The 23,685-nt window shown below is 37.2% G+C and overlaps 1 protein-coding gene and 1 long non-coding RNA gene across 9 annotated transcripts in view; one reads left to right on the forward strand and one right to left on the reverse strand.

Annotated features, from left to right (window-relative positions):
- TMEM200A (transmembrane protein 200A) overlaps positions 1 to 6,586 on the forward strand; it is a 53,596-nt gene extending 47,010 nt beyond the window's left edge. For all 8 annotated transcript variants that reach the window (XM_048938142.1, XM_048938143.1, XM_048938148.1 and 5 more), the window contains one exon: positions 3,433 to 6,586. In XM_048938142.1, coding sequence (XP_048794099.1) covers positions 3,433 to 4,918 — 1,486 coding nt within the window. In that variant the 3' untranslated portion in view covers positions 4,919 to 6,586. The remainder of the gene's footprint in view (positions 1 to 3,432) is intronic.
- A 4,102-nt stretch (positions 6,587 to 10,688) lies between these two features.
- The window catches only part of LOC125690126 (uncharacterized), a 32,549-nt gene continuing 19,552 nt past the window's right edge, over positions 10,689 to 23,685 (reverse strand). The window contains exon 3 of the long non-coding RNA XR_007375527.1: positions 10,689 to 11,206. This is a non-coding gene — a long non-coding RNA (uncharacterized LOC125690126). The remainder of the gene's footprint in view (positions 11,207 to 23,685) is intronic.

The raw sequence follows: 23,685 nt of genomic DNA on the forward strand, positions 1-23,685 counted from the left end.
TAAGATTAACAGCTATCGTGCTTTGGAATCAGCAAGATGGTTATGTTTTATAAAACAGTTTACAGACTTGTCTCTGTATTTTTGCCTCTTAATCCACATCCATTTTACTGTTACTCGATGCATTTTAGAGCAAGACTGTGTCATTCACAATGCTACCAAAATATTCTGTCAAAGCTCCTAGCATAATCTGATTCAAAATCTTGTAAGGTTTGTTTGTTCAGAAGCTTCAGTTCTCAATTTTGAGTATACTCAATTAAGAGTAAATGTAATCATTGCACTAAGCTAAGTAAGAAAATTAGCATTTGTCATTGATACTCACAAACCATGGCTATTCTGTGGTGCAACTAAACAGATCTGCAAGATAATTTCTGTGTCTACAAAGTCACTTTCTTCTAAACTTCATTTGCTAAAAAATGATTTTCCATCTTAAAGTGCATTTAATTGTAGTAGGCTTATGAAAAGCTTTCTAAAATCATCTCATATCAATACGTCTGCTAATACTGTGGATCTTATTAGATGGAGAAGAAATCAAAATGCAGCTGTTAATATTAAGTATTAATATTAGTTAATATTTAGTTAATATTTAGTTAATATTAGTTAATAAGTTAATATTAAGCCTTACCCAGCACTGTGGCTTATTAAAGATTATTACTTATGCACTTGGTAGTGATTTTTTCCATGAAAGAAAAGAGATTTAATAATATTGATGTCAACTGAAGAAACAGGAAAGAGTCTTTTGCTGTGTATAAAGTGGTTTTTCATCTTGTTGCAGCCAAAGTTGGTTTCCCCTACATCCAATTTCTGATGCAGGTAAAGTGAAAAGAGGGAGAGTGCTCTCCTGAAATGCTGGGAGGAAGGTGACGAAGTGGCTCAAGAGATCTCTTTCTCACCTCAAGAGATCTCAGTTTCTTTCTGTCCTTCAAGTTATTGTATACCAATCAGTAATTAGATTTATGTATTTTTTCCTGCAGTATTTGTAAATCTTGCAAATGATATTTTTTTCCATAGGAAGACACCTCAAGATGTATTTTTCAATGTGCATTTCAGAGTTAGAGAGGAACTCTTGCTGAAAGTATGTTTAAAATATTTAGCAATCAAATCCGAGCTTATTTGGCTCACTCTTTGATGCAATCCAGGTAGATGTAATAAACACAATACAGTACACAAAATGTCAAATCCTACTAACGAGCAGAGCTTTGATTTAGCACTACACTGTGCAGCTTCTTGGCAACCCTGAGATGGACAAGTGTGGGTTTATGTATGCTGCAGTATGCCACAGGAATATGGAAGCTCCAACTCTGCAAAGATCTTGAATGTGGAAAAGAGTAAGGGAGCTAATTAGATAATAGCTAAATGATCTATTCATTTCAGTAAAGATAGGTCATAATTATCTTAATTTATTTCATAGAGAAAACTAATTACTTTTAATTGAGTAAGGACAAATTACAATGGCTTTTTTAATGAGTAAGTCCTACTTATTTCTGCCCAGAGACTCAAACATTGTTTTATGGAAGAATAATCTTTTGCTTTTGGCAGAAACTCTTATAGAAAAACATGTGAAAAGGTTTGTTTTCATTTTTTTTAATACTACCTCAAAAAACTTTCTTTGGGGGATTTGAAAATTTATTACATAAAAATATGGCTTTTTGTGAAGCATTCAAGAAATTAATTGACATGAAACAATTGCAGTTGCCCAGATAGCATAAAAATGGAAGTGAGTTACAAGTTAGGAACAGAAACCTGACACTACAAGTGAAATTGCTGAAGTTCTTTAAATAATCCTTTCAAGTCTGCTTTCATAAATTCAGAAAATGCTGTATACTTAGTACCTCAGGCTTTTTTTTTCAGTTTTTCCCTTCATAAAGGAAAGATTTCTCATAGAAGGAGAGGAAGCACTCTGCCTTTTAATAATGATGGTCTAGGGAGAGAATTGAAGTTGCCACTTTTTGTCTATTATCTGAATTACTGCTGAACAAATAATAATGAACAGCGGATACGTTTTTTTCTGGATTAGTACTTCCATTAGCCACTGTCCTCAAACTCTCTATTAATTTCATAGTCATGAATAATAGCAGTCTGGATTAATTTCTGTTTGGAAATATGCTTACCTGATACTTGTTGGAAATTCATGATAATGTCCGAATAACAGTCTGTCTGTTTCTCATACCATAATAGACCTTTCCTTTTTGCGTGGATGTCACTGTTAAGATTTTTAAAATCTAAATATTTAAAGATATCTGATGAAAATTATTTTCTGCAAATTGCAAGCAGTCACTGGTTTGCTTTTCCTTTGCTTCCCTGCCTTTCACTTTATGCTCTCAGTCTAACTTCTACTTTATCTGCTTGTTAAACCATCCCCAGCATTGACATTTCACCTTTTTCTCTGCAGCAGGCTATCAGCCTTTCTTTATCTCTGAGCTTAGCAATACCATCAAAGAAAACATTTTTTCATACCCAGCGTATTGCATCTTAGTTGTATTTTGTAATATTGTCTAGTATTCATTCTAATCCATTAATTAAGCCTAGAATCTATTTTGAAAATAGATTCTGATTATAAGATGTCTTTTAAAGTAATAATTAATATTCTGAATATCCTGAACTGTGACATTTTATTCATTACTTTTACTCATAAATAAATGACCAAACTTGACTTTCTTTTTATAAAGCCATGCTGGTTCATGTTTTCCACATAGCAGACACCCAGGTGTAAAAAGTCTAAAATGAAAAAACATGAAACCAAGTCATAAAAATAGTGAAGGTTTGAATTCATGAGCTTGAAAACCGAGTTTGTAGTTGGTGATGTAACAGTGGAGATTGTATGCAAGGTATGCAGAGAGAAGGATCAGCTTTATTCAGGAACACAGAATTTATTCTGTAGTTGAGATTCAAGTGGTCTTAATAGGCTTAATAAAAGCTTCTTTGAATGATAGAATAAGAATATATTAATGTAAATTGAAACATAAAGGGCAAGATCTCTTAAAGATGATGTGTGGAATGGTCTGTAATCATAATAATTGTCATGGAAGATTTTAAAAGAACTACTAGCTAAAGTGGTAAAATTATCTGAAACGCATGCAAGGTGATAATATGTTACTTATTTTCCTGGAGATCAGTTCTGACATAAACCATCTGTACAAATTTATGAATATTTTTGTCTTTAAGCCTTATATGTCGTCACAAAGAGCACTAGTTTTCTTTATAAGTCTGTATCGTTGATGGAGGATTTATTGCCTGTATATATAGTTATAAAAGATACATGAAAACATTTTTAAAATGCCACGTGAATCAAAACTTCTATTATGTTCTAACTGGATTAAGATGTAGTAGCTTTCAAAAAGTACTAATAATTTAATTATCAATAAATATTTTTATATTAACAAAGCATACACAAACTTTCATTGCATCAATATTTCTGCTTTCTTTTTCCCCCAGGACACAACACAGAACTATGATAGCAACCGGAGGAGTCATAACAGGACTGGCTGCCTTGAAAAGGCAAGACTCTGCCAGATCTCAGCAGCATGTAAATCTTGCCGCAGCACCAGCCTGTGAGGAGAAGAAACCAGTCAGACGCCGACCCAGGGCAGATGTAGTCATTGTCAGGGGCAAAATTCGACTTTATTCTCCATCAGGATTCTTCCTTGTTTTGGGAGTGCTTATTGCATTCTTGGGAATTGCAATGGCCGTCCTTGGATACTGGCCCCAAAAGGAACAGCTTTTGGCATCTGAAGATAGTGTATCAGTTAATGAAACCCAGCTCCTAAGAAACCAAGGAAGCATTTTACTTCGTTTCTTTGAGCAGCATGTGCACTCAGATAAGATGAAAATGTTGGGCCCTTTTACCATGGGTATTGGAATCTTCATTTTTATTTGTGCAAATGCCATTCTACATGAAAACCGCGACAAGGAAACAAAAATCATACACATGAGAGACATATACTCCACTGTAATAGACATCCACACCTTGAGGATCAAGGAACAAAAGCAGTTGAGTGGTGCCTTTGCTGGTTTGTTAGGGGAAGGAGAACTCAGGCACAGTGGGAGCTTGTGTGCATCCCGGCTGGCCGCTAACACAATTGCACCTTTCTCTGGCTTCAAAAGTAATTTTAGAATGGATAGTTCTGCTGAAGAAGATGAAATTACTCTAAATGAAGATAGGACCACTGCTAGCCTACTACCACCTCTGCTGACTGACCAATCTGGTTCGGTCTTTGGACTTTGCCCTCATTCCAGCAAGGCTTCAGATGACAAAAATACTAGTTCTATAAGGTGTGAAACAAAATCCATTGTATCATCTTCCATTAGTGCTTTCACACTGCCGGTAATTAAACTGAATAATTGTGTTATTGATGAGCCCAGTATAGACAACATAACTGAGGACTCTGAGATCACAAGGAGTCGGTCCAGAAATCTCTCGATGGACTCTTTGGCCATTCCATTAACTGATACCAATGAATCCTGCAAGCCGGCCATGCTACCACGACATAATTCATTTGTGGACACTCAATATGACCAGTTCAAGTCTTCTGTGATCCTTGGACCAAGCACAGGAAAGCTTTTATCCCCTGGTGCTGCCAGGAAACAGTTTGGTTCCAACACATCTTTGCATCTTCTGTCTTCACATTCAAAGTCCCTGGATTTGGACAGGGGTCCATCTACACTCACTGTCCAAGCTGAACAAAGGAAACATCCCAGCTGGCCCAGGCTGGATCGGAGCAACAGTAAAGGATATATGAAATTAGAAAACAAGGAAGACCCAATGGATAGGTTACTTGTGCCACAAGCAGTGATAAAAAAAGACTTTACCAATAAGGAAAAGCTTCTTATGATATCAAGATCTCATAATAATTTGAGTTTTGAACATGATGAGTTTTTGAGTAACAATTTAAAGCGGGGAACTTCAGAAACAAGGTTTTAATATTTAAATTGGAATCTACAAGATATCATACAGTATTTAAAAAACAAAACAAAACATTTTGACAAGTGTTTCCTTTTCGGTGAAAATTGTACAAGCCTGTTTTTAACCAAATGCTTAATAGCATATTAAAATTGGCTTGTGCAAACAGATCTTCATCTTTGTAAGGCCAAGTTTTTTGTCATAGTACCATACAGTTGCAATATTGTACATTATCAGTGCTCAGAGAGTTTTGGTACAACTGTTCCAAATTTTTTCCAACTCATTTTTCCTTCTGTTCTATATAGGCATGTTAGTTTCTACCAATTTGACTCCAAAAGTCTGCATTAGAATAAAAGCTCAATTTATTTGTAAGTTCTTTTATTTAACAACTGCAAGACTCTAAAAATTGTATTCATGTTCTAGAATGGGAAGTGAGCCGCAGTTCATACTGGAATTGTTAAATTCAGGCCTTTATCCTGGGTGTTGTATTTCACATATGGTACATCTCAGTAACTATAATCTTGCCACTATCATTTGAGAAACTTGTTTACATATTGAGGTGGGTGGTTAAAGAAGAGTGAGTATAATTAAGAACATTTCTGTTAATTCATTGTTACTGATCAAGTTGAATACTAGTGTTGTGAATTATTTACTATACTTTGTACAACAATGTTTCTACATACATTATAATTTATATAAACCAGTAATTCCAGGAAAAAATATTAAAGAAATCTGAAAATCCTTCTGGGGTCAGCTCTCTAAAGCACTTTGATTGGCAACAGTTTTAAAATCAAACTATTTGGATTCATTTAAAATCATAGGAACATAATGATTACATGATTTTAGAAATGTGATATATAGTGAAATGATATTGTGACATTATTATGAAGAGGAAAATGGAAAGTGAATATATTGCCTCTCAATAGCAAGAAGATAAATGACTAGATCTCTATGGTCATAATAGCTGACACAAAGCGTACAACTCAATATGCCTACTAACCCAGTACGAAAGCCCCTTGCCTGAATTTTGCTTTAGATTTCACATTGGCATGGTGGATCACTGAAAGCTTAGCTGGAGTAATTTGCATTACAAGATATTGCAAAAGTTTGTGACATTTGGAACAATGTTCTTCTCATCGCAGCAAACTTCTCAATTGACAGTTGTAGGCTGTTTATAAATAAAGTGAGAATTTGAGTGTGCATACCAGAAAGTTTTCATTCATTTCATTAAGGTATTTAGGCTTTAATCCTGCCATGACTGCCGTGGTAGAGAATGTCACTTCTGGTTGCAAGGCTCACCTAGCAGGATGCTGGTCTTAACTGGTCACTTCGGATATGTACACTTAACTTAAATGCTCAGGAATTATTTTAAAAGGCTTTTCCCAAAAAGAATCAAACCCGTAAAAACGTTGTTGTACTTCAGTTGGTTATGAAAGATCAAAGATAAAAACATTCTTTTTTTTTGTAATATTCAGCTCCGAGTTTCAACTGCGCAATGTTTATGTATCAGGAGCATTACTTGCTCAGTGAATTGAGGCGTAGTGTTAACTATTAGAACCTCAAGCCTATATATTGTAATAAAGTTGGCTAAATATTTTGCTATGAAGCTTTTAATAACTTTCTGGTTTGTGTTCTTAAGACATTTGCTATTTTTTGAAACAAAAATAAAATGTGTATCTATGTATCTTATCTATGGAAGACATTTTTTCCTCAATAATCTCAATTCTTCCATTTTGAAGTATAATTAGGTATCATAGTGCTATAAATAATATTATGCTAAATACATTAGCCCACCACTAGATATTTGACTATGACTGTCAGTGATACCTCTTCATGTGTAGAGGCTGAATTTACTGCTCTTCTGATATTTATTTTTTTAATGCAGTATGAAATTTATTCAAAATGCTTTTGATAAAAGGAAATTTTGTATTACAAGAACATCCTGTCCTTTTTAGTTTCACAATAAGGAAGCTTAGACACTATTAGACACTATTATTAGACACTACTATTAGACACTACTATTAGGCACAAATGATGTAAACTTTTATTTCATGAATAGTTAAATTAAGTCTTAGCTTAAAAGACTATTTGTTTTTGCTCCCTGTTGTACGTGAGAATTGTCCTTTTTGTAGGTATGTCAGGTATTGGGCTTTTAATTATCACATTACACTATCTGGTACTGAAAAGCTTACTTCAGAAAAAAATTACCTGCTTGGGAAACCAAGGTGAAGTCAGTGACTTAAATTAGCAAGAAATTAAAATAGCAAATACAAAGAAGTTGTGTGATTGACAAACTGATTACAGAAAGATTCCCAAATTACCCTAAAATTGAACATTTCATTCAAGTAATGACATGTAGAAGTTTCAGAAATGATCTCATCTACTAAATATTAAGTAACATGATAACTCTTCAAAGTAACAATAACCTTGTTTTGCTGGGTTTTCAGATTCCAGACTTTAAAGATGTGTGCCAAATCATTCATAAGGCATAAAGTCTAAGGTGCTGAGTCTGATTAGAGGTATAATGTTTTTAAAACATTTCCAGGACTCTATTTCTGCCCAGATACACTAACCACAAGGTTAGGCATCAGTCTGGAAATGAAGGGCATTGCATCTTTCCGCATTCCTTGAATGGTTCTGACTCAGTCTAGTCAGAAAAACTTGTAGACATTCAAGAGGTGTGGTCACTAGCCTTCATATGTAGAGGTCAGAAACCTACACCGCTACAGGTGCAGCGGTCTGAACTCTCTGTTGCCCAAATTTGGATGGCAAGTAAGGACCCTGATGAAGACAGGAATGTGTCCTAAATCTTGTTATCTTTAGAGAATAAATATTATATTCACTCTTGCTGATTCAGTTCACAGACTTTTTTTATGGATGTTGCTCATTTTGGTTATTGATGCTCTATACAGCCCCCACAGTGACAGTACAACTGCAGGATGAAAACGAAGCCAAAGACAGGAAGTTTTAAACTAGCTTTCTTATCAGGGAAAATAAGTGTACAACTGCACAACAAGCCTTTACATGCAATAAGAAGCTAAGCCTTATATCTAGCACTCTGAAGATGTTATGGTACAGCATTTTGAAAGTATTAATCCAGGAGAAAATTGTTGATATTGTACAAGCAATGAGCTCAGCTCCTTCCTCTGCATAAGTCCATCTAAAAAAATGCACATTTTCTTTCTCATACATAAGCATCTTAATCAGTCCATGGCTTAGGGTGATATTATGATCTGTCCCTTCCTCCTGACAAAGCTCATCGGGCAAGACATCATTAAATAAAGAGTATGGCTGCAGTGATGGAGCAGAAAGGCTGAGTTGTGTTATCCCTTCCAGGATTGCTTCTGTTCTTCCCATGGAGCACTCACTGGATAAAAATCTTGAAGCAGGGCCTGTGCTCTAGCCACACTGATATTTTAACTGCTCCTCTGCAGAGCCCAGTTCACTCTCCCTGTGAGCCAGCAAACTCAGCTGTTACACACAGAGCTGAACAGAGTTCAGCAGCTGAGGCTATTAAGCACACAGCTGCAAATAATATGGTTTAATAAAGGGGAAGGTCTTGGCTTGAGGCTTCTCAGTAGCAAAAGGATTTTGGTATGGTGTTCCTTATCCTGACAGTGGATCTGATGCTTATGCTGTGTAAATAATGGAAAGGTAAGCTGATGTTCACCAATCTGGTTCTGAAGAAAAATGTAAAGTAATGTTATAAAAACAATTTTGGAGTCTGCTGGCTTTGGAGGTAGGCATTTACATCTGTCCCTAATCATATACTAGGCAGCTACCTAATTTTGGTGTAACTATATTAGAAAGACTTCTGCAGATGCTGATTTTAAAATATAGAAATACAAGTCCTTCAGTTTCTCCTGAGTGATATTTGGGAAATAGTTTCAACTTGAAGCGTGTCTTCTCTCTCAATAGCTTGTATGGTAGATTTTGAACTCCTGGATTGCTTTAGTCTTAAATTCTTACAGATATGCTTGTTCTTTCTAGGGGAGTTTCTATGGTCCTTTTTGGGGAATTCTGCCTTTTATCTTCCCATCACTGCCTTTTCTCTGTTTTTGATTTTCATGCCAAATATAATAATATCATGAATAAGTAGAAATACTTAAGCAAGACTGTGTGCGTGCATACATGAAAATGCAATGGTATAAGTGGCCTATTATAATACAGAAGTGCTTCAATTAGTATGACTTAGCTACTCGTAGGCAAGTTCATGCTCTTTGTCAAACCAAACTGCAGAGAGAATTAGTTGCAGTTATCAGCGATATCACATGTTAAAACAACATGCCTAGAATAATCTTGTAGGTATTGATATTTATTTCTGGGGATTTTCTATTTTTAAATTCACCACACTAGTTGCTCAGTTATCCTGTGATTCACTGTAGAACAGGTTTAACACAGATCTTTCTGTTCTCAGAATAGGTTTATGCTATGTAGGAAATATTTGTTTTAATCTCTGAGTACACATTTTTTTCCCACTGTTATTATTAAATTTCAGCTCATTAAGACAACTCAGTGTTCCTTCTCATCACTCTCTTATTAACAGTGCATCCCTACTTAGGCTATGTTAGCAGTCAGTGCAGCCCAACAGGAGCAGATCTGCAGCTGGAGATGGGGTCCCATTATCCACAGCATGTGCATTTCAGAGGGTTTTCTTCAAACTAGCTCCCACCTGGTCCTGTTAGACTGAATGTCCACTGTCCACTGAAACATGTCTCATGCTCCTGGAGCACATCTTGTTTTTCTCTCGCAGGAACCAAATCAATGCTATGAGGTTGTTCTTTGATGCACTGCCACATCCTCTCAGGCGCTCAAGGCCAGGTTGTATGGGTCCCTGGGCAGCCTGATCTGGTGGGCCACAGCCCTTCCCACGGCAGGGGGATGGAACTGGATAGGCTTTAAAGTCCCTTCCAACCCAAGCCAGACTGTAATTCTGTGATTGCATGAAATGAAGTATGGTACACATGCCATATGGTAAGATTAACTGCATGATGGATCCTTGAAAAACTCCATTAATTTCCTTACTGAAGCCTCATGATAGCTACCCCTACCAGCCGATCTGGCTACTTCTGAATTTGACAGTGAATATTCAGCTCATTTTTCTTCTCCTAATTCTCTTAATTTTCAGTATAGCTAATAATTTCCAGTGTATTTCCAATGCACTATGTATCAAACCTTTTAGAAGACAGATGAGATATATTACATATTTTACCTAGGAAATTGTTATTATTTCAAAAAAATATTGATTTAGTGTGATATGATCTGTCTTCGACACAGCATTTGATCTTATTTCCTATTCTCATTCTCAGTTTAGGTCTTTGTCTTAAGCCTACCATCCTATCTGGATCAGGCTTATATGTGTCCAGATAGCTCCTGTCCTTCTTTCTGCATTCTGTAAATGCAGTTTAAAAGATTACTATTATTACTATTTTCAATACTTATTGGCTTCCATCTCTCTCAACTCACTTATTGAAATTCCGTGCAAAGATGTGTTTTCATTTGCCAGCTTTTTCAGGCAACTGTAACAGAGATTGTGCTTCCACAGAGTGAGAGCATTCAAGGCTTTAGCATTCTCACAGGTGAAGATTTATACATCTTCTGTTTCCACAGTTTTTTTCTTCAACTTTTCACACTTTTCTATCTCCCATTTCCAGACTTTTTTTCCTACTATTCATCATACCTTTACGCTATTTCTGTAATAATGCACACAGCTGAAAAAAAGAGACAAAGTTATCACTTAGGTGTAGGCTATAACTGGAATGAGCTTGTCTCTTTTTATGTTTTTATGCATTTTTTTTTTCTTTTGCAGTTTCTTTCTTTTAATTAAAGATTAATTAATAAATTAAAAAAAAAAAAAAGTTAAAGGGCAGTTAGGTTTTCAAACCTTTTCAGAAGCTTCCTATAGTGAGGGTATAAGTTTGTATCTGTTGGTTTGGAAAAGGTCTCCTTTACCTCAAATCTTGTCTGGCTTCTTGTCTGGCTTTTTCCTTCTTGTCTGGCTGATTTCAATAATTTATTTTCTTCTGAAGTTATCAAACTTTGTTCAGCTCAAGTCAGCACCTTACTTGGAGTCCCCTATAGTTTATCCTTGTTCCTTGAAGTTAACTGGATCAGCTCAGGCGTACTTGAGTGAGTGTGTAGGAGCATCTTGTCTATGACATACCCAGCACTTAACAAAAGCCAGTCAGTGCTTTCTATGACGACTGTTTGTGGTGACATCTGTTCACTCTTCTGTCTAGGTGTCTCTGTGCTTGGTTGTCATAGCCATCATTTGTTCACGGTCTTATTGGTTCTCGGAAATTAAGTTTTCTATAAGGCAAGGATAAAAATTCAAGGTGAAGGGAAAGCACTAATCAATGTACATCTGCTTTTAGTTCATTCATCACAGGGAAAAATATTCTCGTGCCTTCTTGCCATTTGACTTTCTGAAGGCTTAAATATTTGTGCACTGTATTCTTGGTAATAGCCAAAACTGAGTATCTAGGATGAGAGTATAACTTTGTTACGCAATGGAAAATATTATTTTCAGTATTATTCTCCATACTTAATTGAGTCACTTTTTTTTGTCTGTTGCATTTTTCCAGTGGGATGTCGCCACTGCTGTGTCTTGCTTTTCTGTGTAAATGCAGTTAGTTTTGAAATGATCGCAGTACAGAACCACTTCGCATAACTTTCCATGGTGCATATCATTGCATTTTTTGAATAATTCTAAATTTAAATATATCCTATTCTACCTTGAAGGAATATCGTTCCAGTTTATTTTTATAATTGTCTAGTTAAAGCCACTAGTTTTTCAAAGGTCTCACAGGTTTCAAAATATGTGAAGAACAGCTATTATTAAACAGAGGTTGCAATATAATTAAATTCATCTTGCACCTGTACAGAATTCATTATATTTTAACAGACAAAAAGTACTCTGATATTCATAGTGAACACATTGTATTATCTCCAGCAAACAAGTGTTCTTTATTATCTCTTTATGGGGACCAAGAAGGGCACTAGAATTATAACTAAATTAAATGACAGTACTCTTTGAATCTTATGCAGAAGAGTCAGGTGAATACAATAGATTAAGAGAGGTTACAAATTAATAAACTGAAAATTAGATTCTCATTAAACTATGCTTCCTACATTTGTAAGCTTTATATCTTGCACTGAAAAGAAGACCTCTTATTGTCAGAGAAAGCACTTCTGGTCATTCTTCTAAATAATAAAGTACGTTTGTTTCTTTTCCTCTGACTTTTTGGATAAGTATTTTTTCCCTATGAATGACATCAGTACCTGTTATCTAGACTGGCAGTTTCGCAAAGCTTTTGTGCCTTTCCTTCACATTTTGATTTGCTCTGCATTTGCTCTGCATTTAATGCATCTGGGATGCATTAAGAAGAGCGTGGCCAGCAGGTCAAGGGAGGTGATCCTCCCCCTCTACTCTGCCCTCGTAAGGCCTCATCTGGAGTACTGCGTCCAGTTCTGGGCTCCCCAGTACAAAAAAGACAGGGATCTCTTGGAAAGAGTCCAGCGGAGGGCCACAAAGATGGTGAAGGGCCTGGAGCATCTCTCCTATGAGGAAAGGCTGAGTGAACTGGGTCTGTTCATCCTTGAGAAAAGAAGACTGAGAGGGGACCTGATCCAGGTCTATAAATATCTAAGGTGTGGGGGGCAGAATGGCGAGGACGGAATCTTTTCAGTGGTGAATGGAGACAGGACAAGGGGAAACGGCCAGAAACTGCAGCATAGGAAGTTCTGCACAAATGTGCGCAAGAACTTCTTTACAGTGAGGTGACGGAGCACTGGAACAGGCTGCCCAGGGAGGTGGTGGAGTCTCCTTCTCTGGAGATGTTCAAGACCTGCCTGGATGCCTACCTGTGTGACCTGGTGTAGGGAACCTGCTTTGGCAGGGGGGTTGGACTCGATGATCTCTGGAGGTCCCTTCCAACCCCTACAATTCTGTGAAAAAGAGTTATTATGTACTTAAAGATATGCCTTATTGATAAGTCATTTGTTCAGCTTCACACTGATTTCTAAAGGTAGGCATGGGTGATTGCCAGCAACTGTGTCCCTGAGCCCTCTTGAAAGGTGAGACATCTTACTGATTTCCAGAACAGATTGGAAGGATTATTTCTGAATTAAATTCTTTCACTTGAATTATTGTGCTAAATCATATAGCACAAGATCTGCACACACATACATTTATCTCTGTCTACATACATGTTTAATTGAATATGAAAACTGACCTACTTCAGAGTATATTACCTCAGAGCAAGCTGGTTCTGTTGCTCAGCAGGGACTAGCAACATGGTACAAAGTGGGTAAGGAGAGCATGAGCCCAAAGTGCTGGGTTGCCTTAACTGATTCCTGCCTCGGTGGAATTAGTTGCAGCACCATCATGAGGAAAGACTCAGAAAGAATAGACAACTGTTAATGAGATTCAAGTGCCTTTTTATGGCTAGTTAAAATTCTGAAGTGTGCAGGCTAACATATTACCAGACTGAGTCTTAGGGGATACAGTCTAAAACATTATCAAATTCTCTGTTCCAAATAAGGCAATCCCCTTGTTATTTTTGGAGAACCTCAGAAGAGGAGGGGAAAAAAAAACTGAACAAACAAACAGTGAATTGAATCGGAAAGAGATGTTACTGCGAACGGACTTGGCACTTACATACACGCTTCTGCTGTTATCATAGTATTGGTTTTTAAAAAAAAAAATAATAAAAAAATTGTTTCCTTAATACATGGCATAAGCCATTACTAAGGTGCACAAATTCTTCATTCTCGTTGGCAGAGAAATCTCCTTCATTTGAATTCCTGGAACAGAAGCTTGTGTGCCCTTGAAACCAGTTGATGCAATTAGACTGTGACATTTGTTTTCCCCCTTTTTTTGGGGCAGGTATCTTGGAAGATCAGGGAGTGAAAATCCTTGCAGAGTTAATGGTTATAACAGAAACAGTAAATTCTATGGAACTGCAGTCCCTTTCTTGTTTCTTTTCTTCCCTGACACTGGGAAGAGTGTAAAAGTAAAGAAAGTCTGAGTCTTTTTGTATTTGATGATGCCAGAATTTTGGCTTTGACAGCTTCTAAGATGCTTTTATGCACCTATATTATTACAGAACAATGATTTGTGGCACTAAGATTGGAGTTAGTTTAAGAAACAGTGGCATGAGCTTCAGAGATAGTCTATGCTTTCAACAGTGATCTGCAGATGAAAAGTGTTAGTTAAGGAGGATGCACAGATTTCGGTGGAAGCAAAGTAGATGGATGGCTTGCCAAACTCGTGACATAAAATACAGTGGTCTGTTCCATGACTAAAATCTTGGTTCAGAAAAAGAAAGAGCTGTTTACCAAACAAATAACGTGTCACAGTTAACCTTATTTTCAAGGATATTATTCGTATTTGCTTTTGAAAGCAGTGACAGTTAAAAGTACTTTCACAGGACTACAGTACTGTGCACTACTGCAGTGCACACACACACAGATCATGTCCAGATAACATTAATGTTTGGTTTTAAATAAGTGTCTACAGAAGACTATATACCTTTCATACAATTTGAATGTCTTCATGATAATCTATCTTAAAAGTGTTTTTATTTAATAAAATACAGATTCAGCACAAGCAAGCACATGTAATGAGAGACAAAAGGATTGGTATTATTTAAAACCTGAGCACAGGAAGATTTGAAGAGGACACTGAGTGAAATTCAGTCTAGTAAAGTTGATACATTCTTGGCAGATATGTAAGATCCTCCAGGTTGAATGCTATGAGAAGAGTGAAGGATCATTTCTAAGCTTCCAGAAACCTCAGCTCAGACCTTCAGACCTGATCTGCAAAAATGATTACTTGAATGTCCTCCAAAACAACACAGGGCCCTCTGCTGAAATTCTTTTATTATTTATAAATGGGAAACAATATCTGCTAGTATCAAAACGTAAATCAGTATATAACCATACAGACTTGGAGGACAAACGAGATGAGTATTTTGTCTTTCCTCTTAATGTTAATGTAGTCTTTTTTTCTTAGTATTCCTAGAACACGGAAGCAAATTATGTCATAATGGAATATAAAATAGCTTTCAAAACCAGCTGCTCTGTGATGCAGTTCCATCACAGAACCTGTAGAATGAAAATGGTTTTTAAAGACTCTCACCCCTTGTCAAAGCCACAATTTCAAGTGAACTCTGAATATATTGAATGGAAAGACATGACACCAACTGATAGAAAAACAACTTTAAAATGATAGCTGGTTGTCAATTTCAGTTGGTAGAATGTCAGTTTCTTGACTACTAATAACTTGGGAAGAGCTTGGCAATATAAGAAAGGGCCATCAAGACTAGAAGATCCAGAACATGAAATTATTATTGTTTCCACTGAAGTTTGGGACCAGCGTAGTCCAATTTACAATAATTTCCTTTAGATTTGTTTGTTTGTTTATTTATTTATTTTTGTTACTCAAGCCTATGACTTGACATTCTCAAGCTCAAAATGCAGCATTTGCCTTTTGCAGTACAAAGGAACCATCTGTTTTTTCTCCTACACAAATAATACAAAGAAGACCTACAACTTCTGTAGCATTATCTAAAAGGAAAACAACATTTGCTTTCTCCAAGTGACATAACTAACATATTGACAAATATGTGAAAATCTTCAGCATATATGTAGTTGGATATTGCAGAAAATTAGTTTAATACAGTAACAAAAATACAATTTTCCGTTAGTAGGAATTAAGGTTCATACTGCCTTTTCTCTTAGCCCTGTTACTGTTCTGTGATTTCCTGTTACAGTGAAGGCTGTCTTTAACAGATAAGAAAATGAGAGGGAATCATATCACTAAATTCTTTCTATTTCAGCCACTTGGTGTTGTAATTTCTACCCTTTAATTAACTCTTTCTCCTAACTATGAACTCCTTCAAACCAAGAATTGATGTTACTGGGAATATTTCTTAAGAAGGCACTAAAAGAGGTCGTCTTTATGCAGTCACAACAGGGCATTGCTCATACCTGAGCTTGCAGTTACCTACCTGGCACTGACTGCTTTCTTGAAAGAAAAAATCCAAAAGAAAAAGAGCATGATAGGTATGTTTTTTGCAGGTTTGAAGCAAATCAGGGTTTGATTTGCTTCTAATTGTGAAGTCTTGCAAATAGAACATCACCCCCCCCATTCTTTGTGCAATATCTCCTCCTGAACATCAGCATGATGAATTTCTGTGTGCTGTTGTTTTTCCTCTGCATCTGGGACCAGAATATCTGCACTACTGTTCCCTGAGCAGGGCAGCAAGTGTGGGGAAGCAGCAGGGCTACAGCAGATTACTGCAGAAGCTCAGCCTGAAAAGCTGAGTGTCAGCAGACAATTTCAAGTCCAGAGATTTCAGATTTCATGCCCTAGTTTATGAACTGGGTGGGAGTTTGGTGACAGTAAACTGGGCATGTTGCTGAGCAAGCAAAAAAGCTGTCAGAGGAGTGGCTTTCCACATAAGAAGCACAAGTTGGCCCAGAACAGAGCTCAGGGGAGTCCCTCAAAGACAGAGGCCCTGTAGAGAAATGGGAATTACACATTTGGGAAAGAAAGAGCTTGAGGGCTAATGGAAAGACTCCTGGAAAATAACAGAAGCCAAACAACTTTCTGCCGTACCTGCTCTTACCACACTGCTGTGGTTTGACTGTAAATCTTGCAATATTTGTAGATTTTTCTTGCTATTTTTGGGAACCTGTTCTGGTTGGAGACGAAAACTAACTCCAGACAACACCTCTATTTTTTTACCCTGATCCTGCAAAAACTCTGGGAATTGTGGCTTGAGAGTTCTCTGAATGCTCAGTAGTGGAAAAAATGATGGAGAAATAATTTTAATTTTTTAAATTAATCCAGTTTTGAAGACCTTGAACTGGGGAGACTTGGAGCCAACTATAAGGTCTCTGCTTTATGAGGTCAGCTTCTTTTGGAAACTCCTTGTAGAGCTGTGTGCACTTGAAATAAAGATACACTTTCATTGGGGGTCTGATAGATATTTATATATATCTCAAGGAAGATGGGAGGTAAATAGATGAAGCCAGGCCAGTGTAGTGTAGTAGTTCTCAGTGATGTGTAGTGAAAGTACGAGGAGTGATGGCATAAAACTTGGACATAGGAAGTTCTGTGCAAATGTGCAGAAGAACTTCTATACAGTAAGGGTGACAGAGTAATGGAATAGGTTGCCCAGGGAGGTTGTGGAGTTTCCTTCATTGGAGAGACCCAACTGGATGCCTACCTGTACATCCTATTTCAAGGTACCTGCTTTAGCGGTGGGGGTGGGGGTTGAACTCGATCTCTTGTGATCTCTTCCAACCCCTATTCTGGGATTCTGCTATGTGGAAAAAGTTACAGGTGCCCCAGCAGCAAGCCTGAATCTCTATCTTGAGGCTGCACATGGTGCTGATAATGGGATTCATAACATCTAACTGAGCAGATAGGATAGGTTCATGCCTGCTGAATTAACCACACTACTGCACGTGCAAGGGGAGAGATTTCTACTGTACTGCCTTTTTCCTCAGTTTTTGCTTGCTTTGGCTATAGTATCCCTTCAAGAGAACATGGAAGAGAGCAGAAATGAAAGCTTATTTCAATGTGTTGTTTCCATGCTTTTGTGTAGAGATTTATTTCTGGATTGGATTTCTGAATTATCTATTGTTTTTTTTTTTTTTTGCTCTCATATGACGGATGTAGTTAATTCAGTGAGTGCCAAATCAAAACATGCAGCTGGTGAAATATGAGTTTCTTGTTTGTATGGCATTTCCTTGTTTTCTTTCACTGACTTCTGATCCCTTATTTATTTCCAAGAAGAGTTTTGATAAAGCAACATGATCAATTGACTTGTGAGCTAGAAAAAGGTAAGAATATTTGCCTCCACGAAGTAGGAGCATCTACAGGCTCCAAAGATCAGCAGAAGCATTTAAATATCTACAGAACCTTGGCTCACCAGATTTTCAAGTGAGGTTGCTCAATATTTGGATTAACTCTTGGTGTGCAAAGACCCTCAAGAACCTTTATGGACTTCTACGCCTATAATATTTTGTTCCTTGGAGGCTACCAGAATGGAGCTATTTGCATTCTTGGTGCACAAACCAGATATCCATAGGTATGTCAGCCTGCAAAGGGTCTGAAGAAACAAGGTACTGCGTTCTGCTTCCATCCCAGCTCGCAAGTCAAAGACTTGCTTTAGCTAGTGCTGGTGGTGGTGATTGATGGCAAATGTGCGCGGAATGAACATCCTCAAATAGATGCATTCACTGCCATTTCTGTGTACACTGCCCTGAAATCTGGCCCTTGTTTGCACTTGACAGACAGAGTGGCTCCTCAACAACTGTTACTTGAGAGCTAAATATACAGTCTTACCCACACAGAGTGCTATCCTGCCTTGAAAACTGCAGTACAGCCTTCAACCCCCCAGAGACGGGAGACAACAAAACAAAGAGATATTGTATAGGTAGTAAAAACACTTGAGAGACTCTGTGGCAGAGAGGACTACATACATGCTGTGTCTTGAGGCAAACATGAGAAAGGATGATTCTTACACAAGAAGCACAAGTTACAGGACAAGTGCATTTGTGTTTTGATTTTTCCCTTCAAATGCAGACTGCAAGACATCACCATTTACAGAAGGAGGCTACTGTCATCATTTGGAGAGTATAACAGAAAATGCATCCCAAATAGAGACAGAATGGCTTTTCAGCCTGGCAGAGCCCTGGCTCACACTGTTTCAGTGGCGAACATCCAGGGTGATAATCCCTGCAAGCAATCACTTATCTGGTGCTGATCCTCCAGCAGGCTGGAGGAGCAAAGGTCATCAGGTGAAAGTAGAACTTAATTATTTTTTTTAATAAATGGAAGATTGATGGGTGACAAAAAAGGATTTTATAACCTATTAAAAGTAGCAGTTGCACTTGTATTGAGTGTATGCATGCCTTTGGCATTTTGTTCTAATGACTAAGAGACATCTGCTGTTAGATTGTAAGGAGGGAGGTTAGGGAGGGGACAGTTGGATCAGCATTTTGCTGGTCTGCTTCATCATACTAGAATTTATCTTCCAGATGTACGTGGGTCACTCTGAAAGTAATGCCTTCTATTTATTTCCATGGAAACTACAACAGACACAAAGAGCACAATAACACTTGTTTATAGAGCAAATTCTCAGCTACAGAACACTATTTTTCAACATAGTCATCACCTTTAGTTATGCATTTTCACCAGTGATGAACAGCAGCCTTTGTGCCACACTCATAAGAATCTGCCTCAGAAGAGGTGACTCACTGTTTCATAGAGGCCATGCCAATGTCATTACTAGGAAAATGTTGCCCACACAGTCCAACTCTCACCATGCTCACACCCACTCTTTGGTCTCCATTAATGTTCAGCAAGAGTTGATGAATGTCAGTAAGTGCAATTTTTTTTCTGTGTGGAGGAAAAAATTACACTCATATCTGATACATTTTGTCAGACTGCCCCTCTGCTGCCATCTGTCACATGGCAACAAAATATAACTTAATGTTGGCAGAAAGGTTCAGTCCCTACTGCCATACCACCAATATCTACCTCTGAAGTCTTGAACCAATGAAATAGGAAGCATTACTTTTGGAGCAGCTCTTGTATCAGTTATTCTCCCTTTTTTTTTTTAGGCAAGTGAAGAACTCCAGTGAGGTCCTACAAGTGTGAAGAGAGAAAATGGCTTCAGCCTGTCATTAAGGTGTTTATTTTATAGATCACATTTGAAATGTGGGTAAGGAATTAATTATGCTGTTAGCTGACTGATAGTTTATTGATCAGCAGTTCCTGTGATGAAATGCTTTTCCGTCTTTTAGGAATTAAGCTGCTGGCTTCCTTTCTTAAAAGCTTGCTATCACTGCTGTTCTTTGGGATTTATGTGTATATCTCCATGAAGGCTCTTATAGCTTATCTGAGACATGTGCTTAATCTGCTATCTAACTGCTGGCGGTATTTACTAATTTTACTAACTATGACTAGGCAACAACAAAAAACAAGCCAAAAAAAAAAAAAAAAAAAGTTATTCCTTTCTTTCTCCACATTTTCTCAAACAGCATATTTACCACTTCTGCAGCCTCTTTGAACATGAGAATTTTAGTGGCTGAGACACAAGCTTTATGCTGGTAAGAAAAAGACTTAGGGCTATACTTTTGTTAGTCCCAACAGAATTCAAAGCTCTCTTGATAGACCTCAGAACAGTGTTTGATGTGGAAGTGCTACAGCATGATTACGATGGAGTCTTTTCCAATGTATCAGCATTTTTTTTATCAGAAGATTTCTACATTATTGAGCCTCTGGGAATACAGCTGGAAATTACAGTCATACCACTGGAAATGTGCCCAAAGATTTGATGTCACATAAATGTAGGAATGAAAATTGTCTATATAGGGGTGAAACCAAATTTACACAGTTCACTGTAGAGGTTTTAAGGCAGCTGTGGGAAACAGGCACCCAGAGTATAAGCTCTCCACGAGCTCGTGGGCACGTTTCCTCTAGCCAGGATGACTGTGTAGAGTCATCTAGCAATAATTCTGCTGCTTTGCAAACTTTGTTTGGTCTAGGCAATAGTAAGACCTTACCTCTTTTTGCTCATCTCAGAGGTAATGTGAACTTCATGGGAGTTCACATACATCCAAATACTGTGCATGAAGAGCATAAAATCACCCCCCATGTTTGTTAGATGCAACTGTCTATTGTGCTATAAAGAGATGTTTCTTTCCTGTCCAGCTGCTTAGCATTTCCCAAAAGCATAAAGCTATTTTTGCTGGGAAATTTTCCTTCCCTTTTTTTCTACTCCATTCTTTTACATCTGATTATAAAAAAGGAAACTATAGGAAATCCTGGTTATGATGATGTTTGCCAATATCTTACGGTAATCTAGGGCTACATATTTCTTCAGGTGATTAGAGAAAGTGAAGTGGAATGTGAACAAAGAGTGTATCATGAGAAACCCTCATTTTCTCCCCTCCTGCCCACACAGCATGAGCTGTTCTCTCTTAGTGCATCCTAGGAGCTACTTTGTGTGCTGGGTATTGGTTTAGTTTTGTTCCATTCCTCTTCCTTTCCTCTTTTTTGAAGATTTTTTTGTATGTATTGTAACAGTATATAGCATTTAGCTGAAAGCAGGATCAGCTACCAGTGGCCTCTCAGGCTATAAGATACTGAAATAATAATAAAGTGATACAGAACTGAAAGAGATGCATTGGTAACTTGAACAACAAACAATGGAACTGGCTTGCTGGCCAGCAGCGATTCCCTATTGCTTCTGATATTAGTTTACTGTTGATAATGTACTTATTAAAAAAAAAAGAAAGGACCTTGCTGAGTCAGAACTTTAAAGAAAGTTGGAATGATCATACACTGCTAGGCGGATTTTGCCTCTCCACCTACAGGCGGGTAACAGTTCTCAGTGGTAGCATGCAGCAATTGACTTTTACAAAAAAGAATACTATACCAGAATGGTGATTGGTAAAAGCTTGACTTCCATTAAGCAGTAGGAACTGTTTCTTGCTGTTTTGGGCAAAAAGGTTTCGTATAATTAGACTTGTAATTAGAAATGCCAGACCTAATGTTCTGTTGCCTTCCTTGGTTTGATGACCATGGAAAAAACATTCACATCTGACAGAAGTTTGCACCTACTAATTACTTGTAAAAAGATTTGGATGGAAAACAGAGCCTCAAATCTTCCAGTAGACGGAAAGGCAATTAAAAGAAAAAAGCGAGCCATTATGTTATTAATTTCTCTGGTTCATCTGTGCCATTACCGCACTGTTATCACTCAAACAGTGTTCCCTTATTAGTGACATTAATTCTAACTTTTATTTATTCAAATGTCTCTGAACATAGCTTTGTCATAACAGTGATGAAAAATGGGAATAAATTGTATTATAATGAAAATAAGACTTGAATGCCAACTGACAAATAATTCTGTCCATCTTTTCAAAATGTTCTGAGAGGCTAGGAAAGACAGATTTGAGGGTTACTTTAATTGAAAAGCTTTCACTGGTTTGTCATTTCCTCTTGAATCAATAGCTCTTGCTGCCAACCACAGAAGTTAGTTAACAGATGCTGTCATAAAAGACTATTGTGACTTACCACTTATGCAAAAAGTTTGAAACTTTTTCTTTTCATGAAGATTTATGCACACTTAAAACAAACTTGACAGTGAGCTTAGGTTGCCCAATGTATTATATTCAATAATAATAATAATAATAAAACCTGCAAACTTTACTGCAGGTGATAAAGCATATCTAAAAAGTTAATTACCTTTCAAGGACCCACTTTCTTTCAGTTATTGAGGAAGGTAACTGTCAGGAATTACTGATCCTAATTAGGCAGTGTGGGAATTTAAAACTTGTTGGAAGTCAGAGAATATATGATAGTTGTAAATACTGAGGATAGCACAGAAGTGATCATTCTGTTCATTTAGTAGTACAATCACGCAATCACAGAATGATCTAGGCCGTAAATGAACTTTAAAATCACGAAGTTCAACCATCAGCCTGACTTATTGAGTCCCACCACTGAACTATGTCTTTTTGTACCACATCCACACTTCTCTTGAAATCCTCCAGGGGTGGGGAACTCCACAGCTTTCCTGTGCAGCCTGTTCCAATGCTCAACCACCCTCTCCATTAAGAAATTCTTCCTAACATCTAATCTAAATCTTTCTGAGGCGGCTTGTGATCATAGTATCACAGTGGATCAGTACTAAATAATTTATTCATCTGTACAGTGGCATAGTTTACATGTGTACATCCTAACACATGGCATTTTTGTTAGAACTAAGAGTCACCTACACTGCTACAGTGACAGACTTTTGCTGCTCCTATTGTGATTTCTTCTTTTGCTGCACTCACGGTTACAGCTTTAGTGAAAAATGCACAAATTTAAGTTGTTATATATGATTGATGATTAGGGTAAAACCTTAGCTATAATCAGTAGATGTCTATGACCAATAATGGCCTTAAAAGGATATACTAAATTCAGAATTAAAATGAACTAAGACAATTTTCATTTCTTTTATGAATTCTTGGAGTCCTGTCCTCAAAGAGCAGCATACTGCATTTTTCCTTGTTTGCTTTTTATTGTAGTCCTGGAAGGTAAGTCTCACACAAGATTTTCCAAAGAAATTTGCCTGGCTTCTCTTTCCAAAAGGCAAGGATGACGGTGATAAACACAATTTCATGTTTTTCCCTATAAAGTAAATAGTGCTTGTTCTTGTTAAAACACGGTCTGTTCATCTGTAGTAGGTCACAGGTTGAAATCTTTTGCAACTTCATATTGTTACATGGAGCACTGTTAAGGCTGGGGCTGTGTATGGCATGTTCTATGCTGAGTTTCTCATGTCAAGTGAAGCAGGTGATTGAATTCAGCAGACTGTCTTCAGTCCAATATTTTTGCTGCATTAAAGTGACATTCACTGTAATGAAATGTTGGTCTTCACTGAGAACACTGAATGGTGCAGCCCGGTAGCCAAGCTGCTTTATAGTACATGCAGAGCATGTACTTTTTAAAAATTTTTATTCCTAGCATGGTTGCTTATGTGGGGTTAATTTTCCACTTGGTCTTTTTTCAGTGCAGTGTCACCTATGGAGCTGAAAAGACACAAGCATTTATCTTTTCAGCTATTGGGTGATAAAAATACCATAGGAAGATCAAATCTCATTAAGTTTCTGTTACCAACAGCTATACCAAGGAATAAATTCTCTTTCTTTTCCCACAAAAGCTTTGTATGTATGCAATCGCTTATTACATCATTCCTGATACAATTTAAATAATA

This window comes from Lagopus muta, chromosome 2 (assembly GCF_023343835.1).
Source record: "Lagopus muta isolate bLagMut1 chromosome 2, bLagMut1 primary, whole genome shotgun sequence".
In the NCBI taxonomy this organism is placed as follows: Eukaryota; Metazoa; Chordata; class Aves; order Galliformes; family Phasianidae; genus Lagopus; species Lagopus muta.